General features: G+C 43.0%; 1 protein-coding gene across 7 annotated transcripts in view; it reads right to left on the bottom strand.

Moving 5' to 3' along the window:
- Positions 1-4464: 4464 nt before the first annotated feature.
- The window catches only part of fbrsl1 (fibrosin-like 1), a 330172-nt gene continuing 309596 nt past the window's right edge, over positions 4465-25040 (bottom strand). For 2 of the 7 annotated variants that reach the window (XM_086031613.1, XM_086031616.1), the window contains 13 exons: positions 22990-23401; positions 22137-22393; positions 19996-20246; positions 17037-17090; positions 16832-16927; positions 15001-15072; positions 12788-12817; positions 12420-12491; positions 11881-12013; positions 10577-10660; positions 8826-8909; positions 7808-8072; positions 4465-6898 (listed from right to left, as the gene is read on the bottom strand). In XM_086031613.1, coding sequence (XP_085887739.1) covers positions 5593-6898; positions 7808-8072; positions 8826-8909; positions 10577-10660; positions 11881-12013; positions 12420-12491; positions 12788-12817; positions 15001-15072; positions 16832-16927; positions 17037-17090; positions 19996-20246; positions 22137-22393; positions 22990-23401 — 3116 coding nt within the window. In that variant the 3' untranslated portion in view covers positions 4465-5592. Of the gene's footprint in view, positions 6899-7807; positions 8073-8825; positions 8910-10576; positions 10661-11880; positions 12014-12419; positions 12492-12787; positions 12818-15000; positions 15073-16831; positions 16928-17036; positions 17091-19995; positions 20247-20412; positions 20574-22136; positions 22394-22989; positions 23402-25040 lie in introns of all 7 variants that reach the window. The other 5 variants (XM_086031615.1, XM_086031614.1, XM_086031620.1 and 2 more) reach the window with 5 other exon arrangements.

Here is a 25040-nt window from a genome sequence, read left to right as displayed (position 1 = left end):
AATGAGGCCTTAATGAGAGTAGACATCCTTTGTTAAATGTTAATGTTTGTGTGTTGTCTTTGTGTTGCCCAATGAATTGCGTGTGTATAACGGTGCCACTCTTTTAATGCAAGGCAAATTTTGTATCTATCTATCTATCTATCTATCTATCTATCTATCTATCTATCTATCTATCTATCTATCTATCTATCTATCTATCTATCTATCCATCCATCCATCCATCCATCCATCCATCCATCCATCCATCCATCCATCCTTCCATCCATCCATCCATCCATCCATCCATCCATCCATCCATCCATCCATCCATCTATCCATCTATCTATCTATCTATCTATCTATCTATCTATCTATCTATCTATCTATCTATCTATCTATCTATCCATCTATCTATCTATCTATCCATCTATCTATCTATCTATCCATCCATCCATCCATCCATGATCCTAATGTGATCTTTGCATCCTATCATCAATCTCCATTTCAAAACAGCCATCCTATGGGAAAGAATGCATTGGCGGCTGTTTGCGATGCACTACATTGCAGTACAGGAGGCTTTCATCTGCTGGGAGAATGTAAGCGGGAGTAAAAAGGAGCTTGGACGGAACCATTCATTTGCTGCCCATTTTATTAGCTTGGCATTGTGTTATTAGCTTCCATTGTATATCACAAAAGCTCCTTAGGCCTGTTCCGCTGTTTGATTAATCTGAGCTTTGTGCCAAGAGCTTTTTGAAGGTATTTGAGACCATGAAAATTCAATCCTGAAACCGAAAGCATTGAGGTTTCTGACAGATAAATGAAGAGGATTAGTGGATTAGACAATAAGACAATGTCTCACTACTGACACCACAGATCTTACTAATTGAGTTCATAGTGGACAATTGTGTTTAAACAAATCAACAAAAACATCAACACAAACAACAATCTTGCCTTCGCCAAACATGAGTTACAACAGCACAATCTAAATTCAAGACATCATCAAGCTATGCTGTATTTTGTCACTGTCCTGTGAAAAACACTTCCTCCAATTTTGGAAACTTTTAATTTTCACATTAACGCGGTCTGTAATGTGGGAACAGTTGTAGCCGACAAAATACTGTCTGTAATTGGGCGTCCTCCAATTGTTTATATTATATATGAAGAGTGCACCATCTTGGACAATTTGGGCAAAAATGATCTTTTGCACGAATTTAACGGAGCCTCGCAACTTCGACCATAATTTATTCGACAGAATTCTGACAAAGTAAGTTTCAAAGGGTGTATCCAAAAATACATACACATTTACAATGAACTTAAACTTTGCCTTATTTAAACTGTAATTTGTGTCATCTTCCAAACCGCTTATCCTATACAGGTTCACGGGGAGGTGCTGGAGCCTATCCCAACCGTCAACGGGCGAAGGCAGACTACACCCCGAACTGGTCCCCAGCCAGTTGCAGGGCACACACAGACACCGTCACTGAGCGGGAATCGATCCCACGCTGCCCGCGCACAACTCAGGCGCGTGTCCCACTACACTATCAGAACTGTAATTTGTCACAGTTTTTTAACAAAACATTTCGGGGCTAGTTAAAAGGTTAGCTCATTACTATGATGCTTAGATGCGCTTTGTGATTGATGGACAAGATCAGGAATGAGCTTTTCAGAGGACAGCACTGACTGCAAGATTTGGAGACAAAGCCAGAAGGGCCATGCTGAGATGATATTTGCATATACAGAGAAGGGACAGTGCACACTGTATATGGACGCTGAAATCAAATGTATCCACAAGGAAGGAAGCAAAGAGAAGACCAGAGAGGAGATTTTGGATGTAAAACTTGCAGAAAGGAAAAGGGAAAAGTTAATTCTAAATGTTAAATCAATCTGTGTGGAAAATAAATAATAACTTTACTTAAAATTGAAAAAAAAGATTTTTTTTTTTATGATATATTTTTCATATTTTAAAGTACTTTACCAAAAACACAAAATTGAATATGATCCTATCAAGACTTGATGAATGATTCTTCACAGCAGACAGGAGGAGAGTGCTATGGAACCAATACATGAATTCAGTTTACCCAAGATTTGGCCCCTTACATGTACAGTAGCTATACCCTAGTCACAAAAGGGTAGGGGTTTTGAGCTTTTGGGTAAAGTTCAGGATGAACCTAAAATGCACTATGACATTTACGGGTAAACTTAATTTGATCTTCTCTAAACCTTTTAATGCACATGTACAACTGTTCATTGTTTGAGTATATGGGTAAAATTCAAAACAGGTGTTTGATGCATAAACCTTAATTTCCAAACGAGTTTCACGTCTGTGCCTTTCAGTGACTTTTCCAGTCTCTCTGTATCTCTACTACAAGCTACTGATGCCACTCTGTGAAACTCCTAGTAAGCTCAGTGGCCACTTCCCTCTGAGAACTGTTTGAAGAAACGCAATGGTGAAGCATTGGTGTTCAATTGTTCAGTGTCATCTTGGTCTGAAGATGTCAAAATGTGAAAAGCATGATAAGGAGAACTGTTTAAATGCTAATTGTAATTGAAGCAGGAACGTTACTGCTCCATTCACGGCTCCAACACCTGTTGTGAATTTTGCTGTTCAGCTCCTAAGGAACAGCAAAAAAAAAAAACAGTTGACCAGGTTCATTCAAAAGTTTAGAGATGGTTAAATAGAGTTCATTTGCAAAAGTTAAACATTTTTGTAGTGTGTCAGGTAGATCTTATGGGAGTGACCAAAGCAGATTCTTTACATACAGCTTTTGAAATGAATCCCATTACATAGTGCTGATACGTACGTTATATTTCACATGTAAACCATCCATTATCCATACCGCTTCTCCTCACAAGGGTCGCGGGCGTGCTGGAGCCTATCCCAGCTGTCTTCTGGCATTAGGCGGGGGACACCCTGAATTGGCTGCCAGCCAAACGCAGGGCACACAGAGACAAACCAACATCCGCACTCACAATCACACCTAGGGGCAATTTAGAGTGTCCAATCGACCTACCATGCATGTTTTTGGAATGTGGGAGGAAACCGGAGTACCCTGAGAAAACCCGCGCAGGCAGGCGGGGGAGATTGAACCCACGACCACTGAACTGTGAGGCGGACGTGCTAACCAGTCGACCACCGTGCCGCCCACATGTAAACCATTCACTAAAATAATTATTTCAAATGAGAAAGCGGTAGAAGAAAACAGAATAGAGTAGGTAGATTCTTCAAGTCCCAGCAAAAGAAAGACACAAAAGAGCTACGGAAAAAGCTGACAGCTGCCGACACTGCTATAACCCGTCTGGGTTTGGACATCCGAGGCAATGTGTGAATTGATTCCCATCTGATGATGGACTATGTGCTGAAATAAATTGACCTTGCCAGACGATGAATGAAATTGATGGAGCTTTTCATCTCCAGAGGGGACGTTCCACACTGTAAAATGGATATTGATTGAGGCAGCTCAAATGGAAGGTGTGTCTTTTTTGTCCACCAGCTCGTTTGGTAAATAATGGTTACAGGAAAAATCAGTAAGCAGTAACAAGTACAGGGGTTAAGTGCCTGTTGCTGACTAGATGATTAGGACCAGAAGCACATAGTAGTAAAGTGAAGCTGTTTGCGGACAGATGCTACCCATCTAAGCGATACATGGCTCGATTTCTGGGCGCCTGAATTGAAAGCAATAGTAATTTAAGTCTCCCCAATACGCCAGCCACATCCTGGCATTGTAGTTGCAACAAGCCTTAAAAAACTCATCTGAAGTGTGTGGAACACAGAGGTGCCATAGATTTTCAGTAACATCCCCTAATGACCTGGCCCCAGTTTGATCCCACGCTGTCATTATGTGCTGATACCATGGGATAGGATCGCTGGGTCTCATGGCACACAGCAGTGAGATGAGTAGTCTGGGCATTATCAGGCTCAATTGGCCGTCTCTGGACAGGAGGCAAGTGTAGCCAAGGTCTTGTCAATAAAAAGACAGGGCGCCTTCGGGTCACTGCATCTTGGGGCCTCATTAGAAAGGCAGATGAGGGCTTGTGCATTCGGAGAGAACCTCTCCTTCACCAATAGCCTGCCTCGAAGGCATTGTTCCCTTTAATGAGCCCAGACCGTGGGTCAATATGCTGCTGGGCTACTAGTCAATACTGGTTACCTGAAACACAAACACTCAAAACCTTCTTTCATACAAAATCAATGACCTATTTCCCCCCCAGCAGATTGTCACGGCACAATGGCATTGATCCCGCTGAAGAGCTCCGCATCAAATGTATGACAAATTATGGTCAAATGATCGGACGGTGAGGCCTCCGTGTAAAAAGTATGATGCATTGCTGCAATTATGATGTCAAAGTACATGTAATAAACTGAATGAAGATGAGCAAATACTGATATCACAAAAGTGACCCATTAACGGCAAAAGTCTGAAAATCGCATCAACAATGCATTGTTTCAGCTCACAATATGTAATAAAAGGACAGGCAGAAAACATGTGACATTAGGTCCAAACTTTATTCCATACATTTTAAACCATGAATGTTCATTTTTACTTTGCACGCCTAAAACTCTACTTCTTTTGTATACAAGAATCTAAGAAAAACAACTGCACATAACCACAAGTTTGACAGAAAGTCCTTTTGCTGCCCACTTTAGAGTGTCTCTCTTTTCTGTCTGGGTCTGGTCCAGTTTATGACATGGAAGTCTTTTAGTATTACCGTTATCATTTCATTGGTAAATATCAACATGGGTTCACCCAGGCCTCTCATTGTCACCGGTCTGCTTCCCCCAGGAGATCTAGCTAGGGTGCCATTGCTGCTTTGCATAGATAGCAGATGATCTTTCTAAGGCTCCCTTCCAGCACCTACCGTCACTTTGCGTCCATTGGCATGGCTTGTCTGTGGCCTTGATATTCAATCAGGATGAATTCCACAAATTGGACTTAATCTTATGTGTGTGTGTGTTTTAAGAAATGGATAAAAAAAGCCTAGTAAATTTACACTGTCATCTTGCAGCAAAGGGATATCAACAGGTTATTTACATCAGCTTTCTGTACAGAGACTGAAGACCTCATTATATATATTTGTCTGCATATCTCAGAGGCAAAACAAATTGGTAATAGAACACTGTACATTGCCATTTTGAGGATATCCTGGTACCATGAGGTTAAATTACCCAAGGGTAATCCAAATCCAGTCTTTACAGTCATAATGGATATGACACACAATCAATGGGGATAAATATTGTAAAAGGTGTGACAAATGCACAAATTACGTCAAATTCATAGAAATGATATCTATACATGGAACAAGGATAGCAAATATACAAACCATTTCCGAGTTTCTTTTTTCACTTCAAGCTGAAAAAAAGGTTATTTGATTAATATATTAATAATTATCAAATATTTAATGGCTATAAACATACACACATTTATGTTCTCTTGACATTACTCAAACCTTCAGTCTGCAAAAAAATATTCATGGCATGTGCTCAATCAGATACTGTACAATCATACCCTTTCCCTTGGGGAAGTCTGCTCTTCTCTATGGAAGAGGAGTGCATTTTGTTCAAAGGACAATTTGTGATTGGGAGGGCGGAGCTTGCGAGTGCACTTTTCCAAGGAGCTACCGTGCCTCTACCTCTTTGGGGTTGCGGGATGGCGAATAGTCCCGAGGGTCCTGGGTGGTCGTGAGGGGTGTAGTCCTCCTCGGGGAGGCTGGCCTGCCGCTGCCGGCTGGCACAAGCGGCGGAGGCGCACTGAGAGCGGCGGTAGGGGGTGTTCTGTTCAGAAGGCCGTTGTGCCCGCCGGTGGAGGGGCTGAGTCTGGGATAGGGCATTCCGCCAAGGTGCGGCATAAATGGAGGCATGTGCGGTAGGTGGCCCTCCATGGGGGATTGGTGCAGCTGATGGAGCCGTGCTCGGTCCAGCTCTTCCCGCAGGTGGAGGCGCTCTCGCTCCTCCGCCTGCTGCCTCATCCTCTCGTGCTCCCTGCGTACTTCCAAAAGGTGCTCGTGGTGAGAGTAGTCATGCGCCTCCCGCTCACGGTAGGCTCGCTCCTGTTCGTACACGCTGGGGAAGCGGTGCCCTTGATCGGCCCTGAGCTGGAAGTCCATGCGCCTCTGCAGGTCCAGGTTGCGGTAGGCCTCTCTCAGAGGGTCCCAAGAGAATGCCGGGTGGGGGAGACGCTCTCTTCCCGCCAGCGGGCTGACTCCCATGAAGGGAGCCATGCGAGCCCGGTCCAGAACATTGAGGCTGCCCATTTGGGGCATGGCACTCATGGAAAGGGGCAGTGAGTGTGCCATGGGGACACCATGCATACCCGCTCCTGGAATGTCACTGCCACGCGGGGAGGGAAGATGAGGATGCTGAGACAAAGGAGGGTGGTGGTGGTGTGGATTTGCAGGCTGGGTCATGGGAGCAGATTGCACCTGCGCAGGCGGCTGGTTAGCTGGCTCAGAACTCACCACCACAACTTCCTGCTCCTCCTTCCTCTCCTCCTTGATCTTCATGTCATCGTTTTTTACCTTGTGGAATTGTTCCCCGGTCGGAGGATCTTTCCTCTCACTGTCTTTGAGTGTAGGCGGGGGCCCGCCCGCCATCTTCATGCTCTGCTCATTGATCACTGCTTTGGAGTACGGAGAGGGAGAACGCTGAGCTGGTTTAATAGAGTCCTCTGAAGATCTTCTCTCTAGCATCTCCTTGCCAGGCGAGCGGCTCTCCTTGATCTTCACGTCGACTAGGGTGGAGGAGTCTCGGTGGCGTTCCAGTAGCTCTTTCTCGGCCTCCCGCACCCGATCCACGCTGCCACTGTGATGCCGTACTGGATCACTGTTCTGGCTGGTGGAACGCATCAAGTTGCTGATCTGGTAGCTGACTGGTACAGAGGCTGGAGATGACCGGTTGGAGTGGCGGTTACGTTCCACCGAATCTCTGTCATGATAAGAACATCAGGTTAGTTTCAGGTCAGGTTGTCTCGCTTCCTGCCTCCAAACTAAGAATCCTTTCATGCAGGATTTGTGAGATTTATTTGCTTTAAGCAGCTTGGACCATGCACCAGCGCAACCATGAGGCTAATGCCGATACGCGTTATTAGAAAATGGATGGGTGGTTAAATATCCTATCCTGATACATTATGTACTGCCAGCCCAGGAAGGAGTAGGAAGAAGTTGCTTATTTTAATCGTACCCCTTCTCCATTACTGAGAATAAATTATCCATCAAGAAGTGCGAACCGAGACACAGGCATACTGTAATACAGTACATGCATCATTTTCACACACAGTTGATATAAAAAGTCTACACACCACTATTCATATGCCAGTTTTTTGTGATATCAAAAACTGAAAACAGGTTAAATCAGTGGGAGTCAACACACACCTGCCATGATTTATACTGCCTCTGATAACCCCTTCCCCAAAAAGTTGAAATGAATGAATTTTTGTAGTCGCGCCTTACAGCACAAGCCATGGTCAACATTGGGCTTCCACAGCCTAGGAAGGTGTGCACACATTATCTCAGTTCTTTCTTTCTTTCTTTTTCTTTCTTTCTTTCTTTCTTTCTTTCTTTCTTTCTTTCTTTCTTTCTTTCTTTCTTTCTTTCTTTCTTTCTTTCTTTCTTTCTTTCTTTCTTTCTTTCTTTCTTTCTTTCCTCCTTCCTTCCTTCCTTCCTTCCTTCCTTCCTTCCTTCCTTTCCTTTCCTTCCTTCCTGAAAATATATTTTTTCCCCAATTGAGTTGTACAGGTTACAGGTCAAGTTCATGTTGGCAAAAGTTTTGAAATGATCTAACTTGGTCTAATTTTTTAAATGTCACAGAACAATTCACAGAACAAATAAATCTCACCGCTCTTTATCTTTCTCCTCTTTTCCGATAGAGGAGTCCCTTTTCTCTCTTTCTCTTTCCCTCTCTCGTTCGCGCTCCCTCTCTCGTTCGCGCTCATGGCTGTTGGCGGAGCTGCTCCTCTCGGCATCTGCAGTTTTAGGCCACTGCGGCGGCGTAGGGAAAGATGGCGGCGTACGTCGGAGCCTGTTCCAGGTGTCGTGTTGTGGGCTGCTAAATGGGGGCAATCCTCCGGGTCCCTCCTTGGGGCCAAACATACTGTTGGACCCTGGACGGAAGGTGGAGACAGACAATGGACCTACTATGAGTTCATTTAGCACATTTTCGGGGGGGGGATAACAAAATAGGAACAACAACAGAATTAAAAGCTTCCTTTGTCTTTTTCTCTGGAGGCTCACTCACTGAGGCTGTTTGAAAGAATTTCAGGTTAATGGCATTCCCCCAGGATAAAAAAAAAAACAACAACTCATTTTCATTTGTATTAAAGGGCTTGCACCGACGATTAATTTGGCCCGGTGTATCTGAGGACTGTGAACATTCAGGGGGAGACTTTAGCATTCCAAAACATGTCTACTCCAATCACATCCATTTCATCAACAGTGACTGATTTGGTAGTTTAAAATGGAAATGGAATGATGAAGGGAAAGAGAGACAGGCAACGCTCCATGATGGTGCAGAAGGGGCTTGTCAAATAATTAATGTTTGAATTGCCGCCAACAGAGGGCCTGAGAGGGTCCATTGGCAGTAGCATCTCAAGATTAAACCCCGGCTGTCGGGGGCACAGTTGGTAGATGAAACGACAGCAAGAAGGAGGTCTGCTGCGGTGTGTTGCGCAGCCTCTTTCAGCCTCCCCTCGCCGGGGCTGCTTTGACACGGAAACTAGAGCTAAGTGTCTTGAATTTTCTCCTCCCCTACTGACTCTCCCTGTGGTCTAATGCTTTTCCTACTCTGTTATGTTACTAGCCACAGGGGCCAGATTTAAGGGGGGAGCGTTGGAGGAGCAGAGGGGGCCAGCGCTTACCAAGCGAGGGGTTGCCTAATCCTCCGAAGGCACTGCTTGAAAGGTTGCCGAGGCCGCCAAAGGAACTGGAGCGACTGAAAGGATCTGCAAAATGCCAAACAGGGATTAGCAAAAAAGGGGGGTAGGGTCGGGGGGACTGGCCAACGGTGATCATCACCACACCGACCCGTTCCACTCTGCTTTTCTCTTACAAGCGAGCTGTTTTGTTTAGCGCTGCCACCCTAGCTCTATGCCTCCGGATACTGCAGTGGCCAGCACTCCTAACTGGAGTGGGTTGTCATTCTTGTTTTAGGACAACAACACCACTTTATGTGAAAGAGTTCTTGGGAATGAGCAGAAATGCCTGTAGAAAGGCTGAGGGAACAGGTGTTAAAGGGTGTGTTCACTTTCCTGGACCAAAGCAGAAAGAGATTTGATACAGGCTCATTATGTGTTCACACATCTTAAGCATCAGATCAGAAGTTTCCTCCCCCCCAAAAAATGCATTTTGGAGTTGGAGTATATTTAACGCTTAGATGGGGATAGTTGATAGTATCTATCAACAGACAACATACACAGGGGGAACAAAGGGCTCTTGTGTCACCTTGTCCAAGAACCAAATCGGTCAATTCAAGGGGTTATTCCATAGACTCAGTTTTCTATTTGTAACCCAGAAAGTTCATTACCGAGCATGTGATTAATTCAATTAATACACAGGGAAATAATTAAAATACACAAACAAACCCAACAAAGATTCATCGTCATCATCATTGTCATCATCGTTATCCATTGTTCATTAAATACATTAGAACTTAACAATGCAAGGCACATGAAAACACTATGAAATACTAACAAGCTGTTACAGCCCGTATCAGTGAGTGATACGAGTGACAAAAGCTTGCGAGTGTAGGCCCCATATAGCTCGTTCAAGCTTGCAAAAATGTTCGGCAGACATTCGCAAACAGTTTTAATGGTCGCAAACATGTTAAAAATTTCTTTGTGACAAGAAAAACTGTTTGCATCCGTTCACACTGTTTGTGAAAGTCTGGCCAACATCTTTGCAACCTTGAAGGAACCCTGACGAAAAACCAACATTCGGGCCATGCGCAAAAACTCACAAACCCTCGCCGCTCAGTGAGATACAGTCTTAAATTACATAACAATACAGTCAGGGTGAATTTAAGATCAACTTCACAATGTCCCATGTTGTACAAGGTTGCTACACTATATGTAGTGTGTGTATAGTAGGCCCCAGCAACCATGCAATTGTAATTGGCATACACAGAGTTCTTAAAGGGAGTAATATGAAACTCTAAGAGGGACGAGGACGGAAGGGTACCCAGGTTGCGGACGGAAGACGGACTGGCAAAAAAAGGGTCAAGTGCCCATCTATAGCAAACACATTATTACATTAGTACGATGCGGGATTGAAATGTTTCATTCTTTTAAGCTGCAATACTAGATATTTGTAGTATATATAAAAAAAAGTTATCGGTTATCGGTATCGGTTTGGAGAAGCAGGAAGTTATCGGTATCAGTGGCGTACGGTGCATCCCTTTTTCATAATATGCTATGCTCACAGTTGACATGATCTTGAAACAAGTAACTGGACCACAGGAATCAGGGTGAAGCTTTAAATGCACTATGACTAGGACTTGTATTACATCCTGGCATTCTCCTACTTGATTAATGCAAACTCAAGTGAGTTAAACCATGTGAGAGGGATGGAAAAGAAGAGAAGATCATGACAATTTTAATATGGAATTACTTACACTTACCTGCCAAATGGCTAGGAGGCAGGAAACCACTGGGATGGGGAGCAGGACCGTATGGAGAGGGAGCTGGGTGGCCTGAGCCTATCAGAGCAGAGATGTACTGTACTATTCGAACTATATGTATAATTAGGACCAGACCTAATTAGCATTGTGTAGAGACATTTACATGCAACTGCTCATGTTTATTTTAATTGTATTTGTATTTCGTGTTCTACAGAAACCATACACACAACCAAATTAAACAGATTATTGCTCACATGAACAAACTAGGTTCTAACCAATAAAAGGTCACATAAATCAGTCATGCCAGCAAATATTTTTCAACATCTCCGTCAGACCGCATTGTGAACTACATAGACCATGATACTTTGCACTGCTGAGCTGATAGGAGCGCATGACTGGCCAAGCCTATTTCTTTGTCAATGCTGTTATTATGTACAAAAACAGAATATTGTGATTTTTTTTTTTTTTTTTTTGCAATACCGTGAGTATTTATACAGTATCGTGAGCTTTTTATATATCGCCAACCTCTCCACAATAAGGATTATCGCATCGTGAGGTTCATATCGTGACATTATCGTATCGTGACATTTGAATATTGTGACATCCCTTACAGATAAACATAAAGTTACATTCCTTCGTATTTACTTTAACATTTCGTTCTTATACTCATCCGCATCTAATTGCTAGTAGGCTTTATGTTTTCGTCATGCGAGACCTAGAAGTACTTCCTGCTTGAATCGTGGGAAATGTAGTCTTACTAGCAGGTTTGCTCAAACATAAACTGAGCTTTTCTGGCGGCATATTTACAGTGTTACAATGTGGCACCGGACATAAATGACACAACCAGCAGCCAGGACGGAGCAGAAAAAGGTTGGATAATGGTGAGTGCATTGACTTGTTTACAGCTGTTGAGCTGTCACCCAAGATAGCATTTAGCATTAGCCAAAGTAATAGCACAACCACTGGTCACCAGATTGACCAGCGATGCTCAAACTCCTCCTCCGCTCGAAGCAACCCCCGTGTACGTGTTGCACGGCAAACAAAAGCAAGCGAGACACCCGGTCCTACCTGATGTTCTCGACCGATCTGAATATAGTACAAGAAGAATAAACTATTTAACATACAGTGCTTCACAAAAATAACGCGCCTTTAAACCTGGTACGTCTTATTTATGATTTTTTTTAAATGGACACGTTTATCATGCCTACTAATAATTGTGCGCTTCATGGTCCATAAAATATGGTATGTGTCTTGATATTATTCCTCCCCATATTTTGGTGTTGAGGGAACCTACTGACCTGTAGAGGAGAAGAGGGGTCGGGCCAGGTCGTGAGGATATGGGAACCCCGGGAAGACACCTGGGCCTGGGGGTCGGCTGAACAGATCCAGCTTCCCATTCATGTCTAGTTTGTGGGGATCCAACTGCATTTGCTATATTTGAGGAAGGCACAAACAGGGGGAAGAAAATTTAGGTTGCTAGGCAACAGTGCCTAACAATGAGCTGGTTTAGGTGGGTAAGCAAAGAAATAACTCTGCATCTCCAATGAAAAAGTATTATCTTATCACAAATGTTATATACACTTCACCAGAAGCGCAGGGTGTCAATGGTGCCACACTAGTTCAGTGACGCCCCTAATTTGTTACTTCCAATCAACATTGTAATAGTTAATAACAATTTCTCTTCAGAGCATAAAAGCACCTGTGTTTCATTTCAATACTCAATACAGTTTTCAAATAAATATTGAACTGTATGACCTCTATTGTGTGTGGTGTGTTTCTGTTTGGAATGTAGCCATCTAGTTTTTGTGACCGCCAAAACAGTTTCCATCTCACGCACCTTCATTTTCTGCTGGTGGTGGTAGATCTGCCACGCGATCTGGACATGCACTGCGCACCACTTGCCAGGTTTCTACAAATTTAGAGAGAAACTGATGTTAGCCAGCTGGCTTTTATAGGGAAAGCTAAAAGTGGATGTCGGTATTGAGAATTTCTGGCCAAACTACAAAGTGGTAAGTCATCTTGGTTTTCAAGCAGGCAATGAGTAACACAAGCTAACCCTAACTTTAACCCAGAGAGACCTCAATACTACACTTAAATGCAACATCTTGTATTTTCTTGGTCAGTGACTATTGTGGAATGTTTGACTTTGTGGCCTGGCCAGAGAAATGAAACATTGTAGAGGAGATAAACAAAGCTGCAACTTACTCGAACATTTGTCCTGAATGGGTCCGTTAACTGTATGGAGAGAAACAGAAAATACTTGTCATCTATCCCCCAAAGATGTATGAAGTGAGAATAAGCAGTGCAAATCTAATGGCATTAACGCTATGTTTGATGTGGATAAAGGTCCGGTGCCACCCAATCCTAAATGCGAAGAAATTACTCAGACACACGTGCGTTGCATCTACTTCAACATTTCCATCCACCTATCCATCCATGTTCTACATGGCTTATCCTCATGATCATTCTCAGTCACATAGTCACGGGTGAGCTGCACCCAATCCCAGCTGACTTTGGCGAGTAGCGGAGTATACCCTGGACCGGTTGCCAGACACGGGGAGTAGTGTTGCCACAATACCAAAATTCTGACGTCGATACTATACCTGCATAAAATACCTCGGTGCCGAAACGGCACCTCGACAAATATCTAAAATCGGCAAAAGCAGCAAAAATAAAACTGACAAAAGAACTTCATTCAAAATATTTAGGATATGCTTGAAAAGAAAATAACATTTTAAACAGTGTTAAACACTTGCACACATGTGGGGCAGTGAGAAATATATGACACTGTTTCTTTCTACACTTGATTATTTATATTTATAGACTACATGTCAAATTTAACTTTAAGAAAACTAGTTCCCATCTATTTATTTATTTTAAACGCAACTAATAGAAAATGTGCACAGAGGTTTATAGAGCCATTAGTGTGACATCTACTGTTATGCAGTATTGAGCAGGTTATGATCATTTTCATGGCCAGATATTGAGCTGTAAGCCTCTATGCTTTTTGGACACAGAATTAGCCAATTCTGATTTTAAGAACAATAATTTCTTTAAATAATGAGATCGATGCCTGGATTTATATGTTTATACAAGCATAATGTATGTACATAGTATGCAAACTGTACTGTATACACTTAGGCCTATTCAGTGTAAGTATTTACATTACATGCCATATTCTTGACCTATTTGACTGCATTTCATGTCATCCATTGTTGATATTGACAATACATTTGCACCGTTATGGTCAAGCAAATATGTTCATTTTTGTAATGACTCAACGTATTGCAGCTTTGAGTGTGTGTGTGTGCATGCGTGTGTGTCTAGTCTTCTCTAGTCCGCTCCCAGCTAGTTGAATGTCTCGTCAAATTATACAAATTGTGAACAAAATAATTCACACTCTACTTATTTTTGAGTGAAGTGTTAGAAACGTATCACAACTTGTCACTGTTTAAACTGTTGGTATAACTCTGGATGCCGGACAGCGCGGTGCTCAGCCAGATTGGACGTGTTCCCACCTCGAGCCACAGAAGTTTTAAAACAAGCTTTACGGACGGGCTTTGTCATGTTGGTTGGCTTGCCATGGCTGTCGGCCATGAAGGCAAAAACGTTCGTAAAAAGACACTTTGCACTTCATACTATTCAACGAGAGCAGAGGGGCAGCCAGCGCTTCAATGCTTGAGGCCATCTTCTGTCACGCAGAGGAGGCGTGTCACTTAAAGGCATTTCTCATCCGACAGGCGACTTTAGCATATGTATACTAGCCTTTAAGACAGAGCTGGTGAGCTCCGTGTGCTTTTTTTCCCCTCAATACTGGTGTCAAAAAAATGGCATTGAGGCGTTTTTGATGCCGAAAAATCACGGCACGGTACTGGTACCAGTATTCCACGCAACACTAACGGGGAGAATATCGTCACGGTAATGAAATAACTGCCAAACTCATATTTTGTTTTTGAGATAGAGATATTTGCAACATCTGAATTGGATTATGGAGAGTCATTTCCAGCAAAAAAATTGGACTTTAGCAAAACATTTAGTTATGCAGTGATGTATTAGTGTGATGATATACAAACTCCGCACAGTAAGGCTGGAGTGCGCATTTGAACCCCCAACCTCATAACGGTGAAGCTGATGTGCTAACTACTCGTCCCTTATGTTCGCCCTTCCCATTCCAATATTTGTAAATTCAAAATCTGAACCCTGTAAAATTTTGTTGAACTTTTTCAGTGTTTAATCATTATTATCGCATTTCCAGTCATAATATATCATTAAAATATCCTCTCCCCATGATTTGTTTTCAGTGTTATTATTACAGACTTGTGGTTATTGGCTTGCGCAAATCACAGAATTTTTACTGCCTGTAAATCGGAGTGGCATTCATTTCAACAAAAATAGTAGCAGAGTGGCTTGATGCTCACCCGGGGATCTTTCTGAAGGAGTGTGTGAGGCACTGCTCCAGGACGCGCTGCTACATCGATGGGATTGGATGCCTGGGAAGAATGGGAGCGATCACGCATTAGCTGACAGCGCTGAGTGAAAAAGCGCATCGCTGAAGGGTAAGGAATAACAGTAAAGCGTCATTTTGAATGTATGTACTGAACTATGTATTGTCATTAAACCGTACAAGTCATTCACAATTCATTCTATTTTCAAACCAGTGGAAAATGATTTCCTTCATCATTCTGACCCTGGCCTGCTCAATGTGACTTTTTAACTCTGTAATCCTCAGCTACTGCTGTGTTCAAGCTGCTCATGGTTCCGACAACTAAGTGCAATGAGGCTGTAGCTGTTGACGCACAGCAGGCTGACACATCTCGGATCTCTCTGATCTTCTTTTCATGTCACCAGAGTGCCTGGATCAGCCGTATTAATCCATCCTTAAATCACGGATGGGAAATTCCTGCAGGTTGACCTAAGTCATCAGCTTTCACCAACAGACACACATCCAAACACACACACACACACACGTCTCTCACCCTCTAGCTCCTCTCGCAGAATGCCTCTCAGAGGATTTCCACGTATAAGAGTGTTCCGTGAACCATCTGGAGGGGCCTTTAACAAAAGGGCCTCTTCATGACAGAACCCACCGGGAATAAGGCCAGTGGATTTAGGCCAGCTTTGATTGGTGCTTACACCAGGTCAGAGCCTTTGGGCATCTGCCAGACACAACCACACGCTCCTCCCACATCTTCTTATCCCTTCCATTCTCATGCCCATCAGCCCTGCAGCCTTTGGAGGCTTGTCTCGCCTAGACAGACAGATGTTATCTAATGCTCTCAGCTGTTGCCTGTCATGGCTTAGGTCAATACTCAACTCTGGCTGCCGCATGCGCAGACAACTCTGTTCTGCAATGAAGGTAACTAATAAATGATATGAAGGAGGGTGTTGAATTTAGAACATACTGTAGCATCATGACAAGAACATTTTTTAAATTACAGTTGTGTCTATGAGGTCAACGTTTTGCTAAATTGTTGAGAGGGATTGAAAGCCAACAGAAAAGTGAGGAGCATGTTGCAGCTGGCATACAGAATATTACAAGTTTTACTGTGACAGTACATAAATAGAATACAAAATAACACCGTAGTTTGTATATTTGAATATACAGCACATACTAACTACACTGAAAAAAAATGATAGTTGAATTTACTCAATTATATTTTGTCAGGTGGTTGCACAAAATGAAATCATCTGGATTCCGATGATTATATTTCGTGCAACCACTTGAAGAAATAAAATTGAGTAAATGATGCACACATAATGTCAATATCAGGTTAAGGTCAAAATGTAGGTTTCTTAAACATTCAGAATAACCCGTTGACATGTATGAGCGGACAGAATACGGCATTTGAATATCCCGATTTAAACAACGACGCACAGACAACGTTGTGACACAAATTTACATCATTTCCGCTTGTTTGGAAATCGGGTTAGGAAAAGGAGTAACACAGGCATGACATTCGGGATTTTCAAAAAACGGATAAGCGCATATTTGGGTTATTGCACACGTTTACATAGTTTACATTTTAAAAACCTGAATACTGACAATATTCGTTTTTTAAAAGGTTTATTGGCTGCATGTAAACGTAGTCACTGTATATATGGCTGGTGAGTGTATAGTACTGTGTAAATGCAAAACAGGTGAGCTTGTGTGAAAATTATTATTGTTTTTAATTTTATTGTAAATTATTGGTTTTTTTTTTTTTTTTTTTTTTTTTAGCTCATGCATGAGATTTGGGCAATGGTGCTGACCTTGGGTTGGAAGGCTCCTTGCAGTGAGCTGAAGGGTCCTGAATGTGGGAGCAGTGGGGGCATACCTGGCATGGTAGGGGGGTAGGAAGGGAAGAACTGAGGAGAAAGGGGACGGAGAAAACCAAATGATCCCGGGACAACATTCAAATAGGTCAAATATTGACCTTCCAGATGCAAATGAGGGATTTAAATGACAATGACTTACATTTGAATGATGTCTGATGAACGGATTGTCCAGTTTAGGGGTATATTTGTCAAACTGGAAGAGAAAAAAAAAACAGAAAACAGAAAATTTGATTAGAAGTGATCAGCATCACACACTCAGTCCATCATATGACACTTTCATCATAACATCTTGTGATATTTAGGGGAAGAAAACAAGACATATGATCACCATCTGCAAAACAGCAATAAGCAGGATTTGATCCAGACTATTTAGCTCTACAGTGATGCAGCTGGCTTTCACCAGTCACGGGTTTTTTTTGTTGATTGCATCGTCAGATAAGGCAGTAAAATTATTAACAAGAGCACAAATTATCCAGCCAAGCATACAAGGCTTCGGTATGAGGGCGGCAGTGCTTGGGCGGGTTCATCATGGGAATCGTATCATTATATACTAACCAGTTGGTTCTATTCAATGGGGAATTTATGTGAAACTAATAGTTTTTACTATGGCTTTTTAAAAGAGGCCCCACGGCTATAGTTGGAAAGGCTGCAAGGAGACCAAAATGTTTGAACGTGCATAAAAGGAAAAAAAAGAAAAGAAGACTATAAGGAGTCTTTTGTGGGGCCAGTCTGTCCTTAAGCATTTAGTGTGAGTGGAGCAGACGACGTTAGCAATGGTTGGGAGCTGATTCAAGACAGATCAGCATGTAACCGATACGCAGAAAAAAATAATCCATGAATGCTAAATTGATGTGGTGAAAGCTTTTTAGCAGGGGAGGTCTGGTCTAGTCTCGCAGAATAACCACATTAGTAATTTGCCATTTAACGACTGTGTCCTTCGAATGAAAATGTTTTGATCATGCCCTCGACACACGAGGAACTCATCATGAAGCCGAGGAGGAGAGAAGAGAGGGAAAACGTTGTACCACACATGAATAGTGACATTGTTCGTCTCTTCTCCAGCCAATACAGGCTTGACATTTTTAAACACACTAATTACATGTGACAGTAACTTATTCCCCTTCCACAAATACACAAACCATTTGCAGGTGCTTTCTGCGAGTGTTTTTATAAACTCTCCTGGCAGGCACTGACATATTTCAGTTTACGTAAAACGTAGCGCGTAGCGGGGACATATATCGCTGTGTGTGCTGCGACGCGGGTGGTTGAGCTGTTGGCTAAGCTCCTCGTGAGGACACAAGCTTTGGACTTGGAGGCCCTCTGGTGCAGCACAAAAAACGGCAGCGGCGGCAGTGCTCGTTCATGGCTTCTAATGGGCCCAAATCAAAGACAGACAGCCTACTGAGAGGAAACCTCGAGCCAGCTTTCGAGCTCATTAAATGCCTCCTCTGCATTTCTGAAGGCCCGGCCAGCTCAATTCTAACACTGGAAAAGGAAAGTCTTTTTGCTTTACAGCCTTGTAAAGGGAAAAAAAGAGGACAATTCTCCCCTACAGTATATAGTGCCTGTCAGTTTGATTCCAAAGCAGCTTGTCTTTCATCGATATTCCTTGCTCACATACGCGGAGGGGGTGGAAAGTGACAGAGCGGGTCAATGCTGCCATTTGGTAAGCCAGCTGCTTGAGGGCACTGAACAATAAACAAATATCGATGCTGTGTAATTTCATTAATTACTGCCATTAGCCAAGAAATGTAACAGCTGAAATTATACAAGAGCAAACAGGAGTAGTGGAGGGAAGACAGGAGAGAGAAATTGTGATAAACCACCTGACAACACAGCAACAACAACTACATCATTAATCCTGCGGCGCTCAGCATGCATTCAAAGAGAAGAATCTCTGTTGGGAAAATGGCGGGGTGAGGAAAACACATTTAGGAGAAAGATAGTTACAACAAAATAAAATCAATAGAGAAGAAGTCGATGCAGAGTGGTCTGTGGCCATATTTCTTATTTCATCATGGAAGCAGAGACTGTGAACTGTATGGGACTCCGGCCATGTCACAGATAACCAACATACCAGATGCCAGTTCATTTGACTGAGACCTTGCCGGAGCTTTGATTTTCAAGCTACAGGATAGAGGGAACCTTAAAGTGGGCTACTAATGGGACCATCAAGCTCTTTATCAGAGGTCAGGAGATGATGGATGACATCTATTATGCTCCTGCCATGAGAGGAAAATTTTGATTCCCGCCTGAACTTCTGCATGTGAGAAATGATGAACGGTTAGTCGTAAACTTTTTTCCCTCAGTACTAGTCTGGGAAATACAAATCGACCCTCCCCCATTAACTGCCATGCAAAACCTAATCGCAGTCTGTTGGCAGCAGCAGCAGCAAGACCACAGGATCAAAATGGTATCGAAACTGTCCTTCGTCTGCAATGACAGCATTCTACAAACTGGGCCGTCTGGATTGTGTCACTCGGTCGCCTATGCGCTCTGCACACTTACACGTGGTGGCGCTTCTTTCTGATCATTTGTTTGTACTTTTGAACATGCCAAAGACCATTTCTACATCATTTCAAAACAGAATCAAATACCACAATGCAAAAGCTTGCCTTAAGGTCATTCCCCCGCACAAAATATGTTATAGTACGGACATTTCATATAAAACTTGGTAAGGGGGTCCTGTTCGGCGGACCCAACACAGTCTCTTTGAAACATGATGCATTATAAATGATGTAAAAACGAACAGAGGCAAGCATAATAAATGATTATACATCTCCATCCAGTATATTCTTGTGCATGGTTGAGTGGATGTGTGAATCAAATAAGGGGAAGCAGAAGCCAGTGGATTTGCTCTAATATTACTGGATCCTATAGTTGGGCACCAAGCACGTATCAGATCCAAACTGATAAAGAGTGCTTATTTTCTTGAAGGGAGGGACTCCTACAGCACCGGGACATATTGGGTCAATTATGGGGTGACTAAACAGCGGGAGTTGATTGAGAAGGGGATTGGGATGGTGGCAAGGGAAGTAACTACAATTTCCAATTTGATTTAATTTATTATTCTAATTATTATTTTTACTTATCCTCACATTTCTGGCTTGGTTACGCACCATGGGAGGTGCGGTGGGCGGGGTGAGGATGGCGGCCGGGGGCAGACTGGCGGGGAAGGGCGTGAAGGTGTGCTGGTGGGTGTGTTGGTGCTGGTGCATGTGCTGGTGTTGGTGAAACTCGGCCCTCAGGAGCGACACGGGGGCCAGCGGCGAGGCGGATGGCCCCCGGCCCCGCTCTGAACTCTGAACCAGGAATCGGTTGTTCAGCTCCTGCCGCAGTAGATCATGCTCTGCAAGAAAGGAGAGCAAGGAAAACCCAAAAAAAAAACAAAAAAAGAAAAGAAAAGAAAAAAGGGGGCAGGGAGAGGGGGAAAGGTGGAAACACAAGAAAAAAAAAAAGGCACGGGCGCCCAGTCAGTCTTCACAACAAGGGTAGAAGAGAAAGAAAATAGTCACCTGGCATTCTCTGTTTCTCCAGCTCATGCTGTGAGGATTTTCTACGTGGGGACTCATTGGTGGTGGTAACAGAGTTGCCTGTGACAATGTGCCAATCAGAATCCCCGAATGAGGCTGGCAATACATGATAGGTTGGTTGAATGATATCAACAGGCTGGTATCTAAAGACAGGAGAGAACCAAGAGTCATCCCAGCAGAAAACACACACACGCGCGCCGTTGAATCGAATGCACGGTGAGGCAGATTTTGGGGACAAGCATCGTCGCTGGAGACGACTCTCTGTGTCCTTGCTTTGCAGCACAAAACGGCTGTTTTTGCTCAATCTTTATAAGCATCTAAGGAAATAATTACGACCACCAATTACTGGCAAGATGAAATCTTATGGTTGCATTGATGCAGTGCAGCATTTTCAACACAACCAATCATCTATTCAAGCGCTGCTTTTCTCCAGCTTTGATGATTGTCCAGTTCCAGTGACAATTATTCACCCTGGAAATGTGCCACTATCACCTATGCTAAATACATTTTTGGTACAACTCACAGTGTACATTTGAACTTTGTGATCCATGGTGGAAGCAGCACATTTTTAACATTTCGACGGGTTTGTCCACAAAACGACACTGGCTCATCAATAATTGCTAGTTTTCGTTTTAGTACCATGAAATCACTGCAACCCTTCATCACCACTGTGTGATACACAGCAGTGTAATTTGTGTTGTTGTTGTTTTGTTTCTCTCATGATCAATCATCGTCATAGCAATTATAACAGCTTTCACGCTTCTGGGAAGACTTCAGACGATGTTGGGGTACGTCTGTGGGACTGTGTCTCCATTCATCCATGAGGGCATTTGTAGATGTCGAATGAGAGGGCCGGCTTCACGATATTTGCTCAATTTAATCTCCAAGGTGTTTGATGAGTTTCAGGTAGGGATTCTCACGCATGTTCTTCCACTACATCCATTCATGCCTTTATGAACATGTTTTTGTGCACAGAGGCACAGTTACACTGGGGCAGAAAAGAGCCAGAAATTCTTTCCACGAAGTTGTAATCATATACTATAGTTAAAATGTCTTGGTAAATTGAAGAATTTAGAGCCCAAGGCAACTCAGGGAACAGGGCCAACGCCTGATAGTTTTACTGTATTTTGTGTTACTTTTTGTTCATAAGGAACTAAGATCTAATAATTGCTTTGGATTATGTTTTTGTACTTACTTTGAAGATCACCTCCAACTAATCCAAGTCATGGATATACACAGAATATAGGTAGTCGGTGATTTACACAATTCATGACTTGGTTCGACTTTCTAACAGTGTGGATAGCACCTGTGTTTATGCTTTGGCCTGACAAACTCTACTCCCCCAACCTTAAATACTAAGGAATTATTGTAATCTCTAAAGTTTTAATAACCCAAAAACATTGACAGGTAATCCACAAAATGGAAAAATGCATTTTTGGATGGAGGTAATTTTCTTACGACAGATTGCTCAAAATGAATTTAAGGCATCAACGGCAATGTACATTCTTTTTTAATCTTTTTACAGTTGTCTGTCATTCAAAGATTGCTGAAAAACTGCAATCATTTATTGCAACTAGTAACATAACAAATAATACGAGCACGCTGTCAATATTTGATGTAGTCAGGTTATGGTCAAATCAAATCCAAATCCCAAATCCAAAAAGTAAACAGTCTTTTTATCTGTTGCGAGGTGTTTGCAAAATTACCTGGGTAGGGGGTACCCGCAGGGTGCCCAGGCACCACTAAACTGTTGGTAGGTAAGGTTGGTGGCGGAGGCAGTGTGGCTGGGGTTGCAAACATGGCCGAATGGCGATGCGCCGGGCTCCGTAGGGAGGAATAGTGCGAGGTAGAGAGGTTGGCTATGGACAGAGGCAAGGTGGGGGCCGAGGACGGCAGCCCACTGAGTGGGTGGTGTTGAGATGGAGTGAGGTGGTGTTTGGGAAGAACAGGACTGCTCTGGTGGCTGAAGATAAAGGTGACAGAATACAAGATTCAAGTTGAAATGATTGATTAAATTACTTTAACTTTACATTAAAATCAGAAGCATGTTGCCTTTCTATGGATATCGATAACATTTCCAATCAAATGATAATAGGGAGTTGACAAGAAATGTAATGCAATTAGGTCGTTTTCAAAGGCGAGGGAAGACTGCAGAGACATTTTAAAGGAGGAAATGGTTCAACGAAAAACAGTAAATCTCGCAAGGGTGGCGGAAAATCAATTTTGGTGTGAAAAAAGTCAATAGTGTGTGGTGTATGTGATTGTACAGTATCTCGTCACTTGGACTGGAAAGTGTTATGGTTTTATTGCATTGCTCATACCATTTATAAGAAATTGTGGCTGCAATGCACAGAAGGTATCACGGAATAAATCCATATAGCCTTTTAGTGACTCAAGTGTTGCTTTATACTCAGGGTTAAAAATTCCACCAATATACTGTATATGTTGCAGTGATTGCGTGATGAGTAAAAATCGGATGCAGTTGTAATTAAACTGAGGATGCGAGACTTTTGTGTTTGACACGGCTCGGTAACCAATTAGCGCCTCATTAACACCTACCTGATGTCGTGGAGGCTGTACTGCAGCGGGTGGTGCACTTGGTGGCTTATGATTGGCCGGGCATGGGATTGTGGGGGAGGATGGATGCAGGGCTCCTGCTGTGAGTGTGGGTGAGGAGGGTAGAAATGGGGTGGTGCCCTTAACAGGGATGGGGATGGGACAGGGGGCGGACCTTGTGGCTCCCTCTTGACGCTGAGAGGAGATGGGGTCAGGAGGCGGGATCGAGGAGGTTCTGGGGGCGCCGCAGCTGCAGCGGGGGCTGGGGAGCCCGTTGGCGCTGAGGCCGGGGTAGGACTGGGCAGCGGGGGTGCAAATGGCACCTCAGTGTTGTTCTGTTTCCGGCTGCGCTGAAGACCGGACACTTTGGTTGAGCTACAACTCCTCGACTCAAGACTCTCATTCGCTGGCACACCTGAGGAGAGACACACAGCAACTATGAGAACAGAATTGATCAAATCAAGATGTACAGATATTCTAATGTTTATGGGTAAAAGTATTGCGCCGGATGATGGTTTGGAGAGATTTGTGAAGACAGAGGTCATTAATGTTGGAAAATGACTAACTCAGATTGTAGCTGGAAAATAAAAGGCCCTTCCCTAAAACTTGGAGGCATCCATCCATCTATCCATTTTTGTACTGCAAATCGTCATAGTATCATGGGAAAGCTTTAGCCTACCCTAGCTGATTCCGGGCAAGAATAGACTGGCCCTATTCAGCCTCATATTTACACGTCAGGACAATTTTGAGTAACTATCCTGAGAAGCATGTTTTGGTGACGTGGACCCTAACAAAACCCCCACAAGCGCGAGGAAAACTAACAGGACATGTGTCTCAGTGCTTTTGTTAATTTAATCCACAGTCAGTAGTACAGGTCATCTCAGATTCCAAACTGTATCCTAGTTTGAGTTAGTAAGACTTCATGCTGAAAGTAGTCCCAAGGTGCACAAGGGAAGAATTGTTCTATAGTATGCGGAACCACATCAAGGATGAGGAAAACCACAGCTAATTTTGCCGATGCCCTAATGTCTCCTTTCCCAGATTCCTCATGACTCCCTCCTCTTTGGTTCTGTTAAGTGTTTAATCAGGTCATTTTCATGCTTGACTATAATCAGATCATCCAATTCCTCCTTGCAATCCAGTCAGTATGAATAAATCACAGCTAATTAAAGTTAAATGTCGGCCCCTATTCAAGGCTTTGCTGAGCACACAATCTGGCATAAAATAATTATGTTTCAATTGTGCTCTGAAGAGACATTGTGGCCCGTAATCTTGGCCTCACTGTCCATGTTCCTTCCTGTCCCTTCTGCATGATCTTTTAGAAGATTTTGGAAATGGCATCAAAGCACTCTGGGAACTGCTCCAATGTGTCTTCACTGTCAATCCACACGCCAGCAAATTAAACCTTCCTTTCCTAAAGCGGAAGTCAACGCAAACATTATTTTTTTCAAGAATATGTTCTATGCAAGCCCACTAGTTGAAACAGGGCATTCTGATAAATATTGCATTTGTGGAATACGTGTTAATCCACTCGTTTTTAGCCATCTCTGGGGTCGGCCATTTTGTCTTCTGCCGACTGAAAATGACATCACAACAGCTCACAACGACCAATCACGGCTCAGATTCAGAAAACAGGTCAGCCTTGATTGGTCGTTGTGAGCAGTTATGATGTCATTTTTCAGTCGACAGAAGACAAAATGGTCGCCCCCAGAGATGGCTAAAAACGAGTGCATTTTGCTGCTTTACTTATATTCCACAAACGCAAAATCAATCAGAATGCCGTGTTTCAACTAGTGTGCCTGCTGGGAACATATTCTTAAAAAAAAATGTTTGGGTTGACTTCTGCTTTAAATTGCTGCAAGTGATCACTGTACTTATTCACAGTTCAAGCATGGGAAACGTCACAAAATGCCATGTCTGTGCACCTTTCACTTCGGTATAATTACTCAGCTCTTGAGTCTTTTAACAAAAAATTAAAAAATAACAATGGTGACCAAAAAGTGAGGCTGTAGCATCGGAACCTAAATTTGAATTTCTTTTAATCACATGAACTT

Source organism: Filicampus tigris, chromosome 5 (assembly GCF_054856515.1).
Source record: "Filicampus tigris isolate MCC_2025a chromosome 5, RoL_Ftig_1.0, whole genome shotgun sequence".
NCBI lineage: Eukaryota > Metazoa > Chordata > Actinopteri > Syngnathiformes > Syngnathidae > Filicampus > Filicampus tigris.
This window is presented reverse-complemented; position numbering and strand designations above follow the sequence as displayed.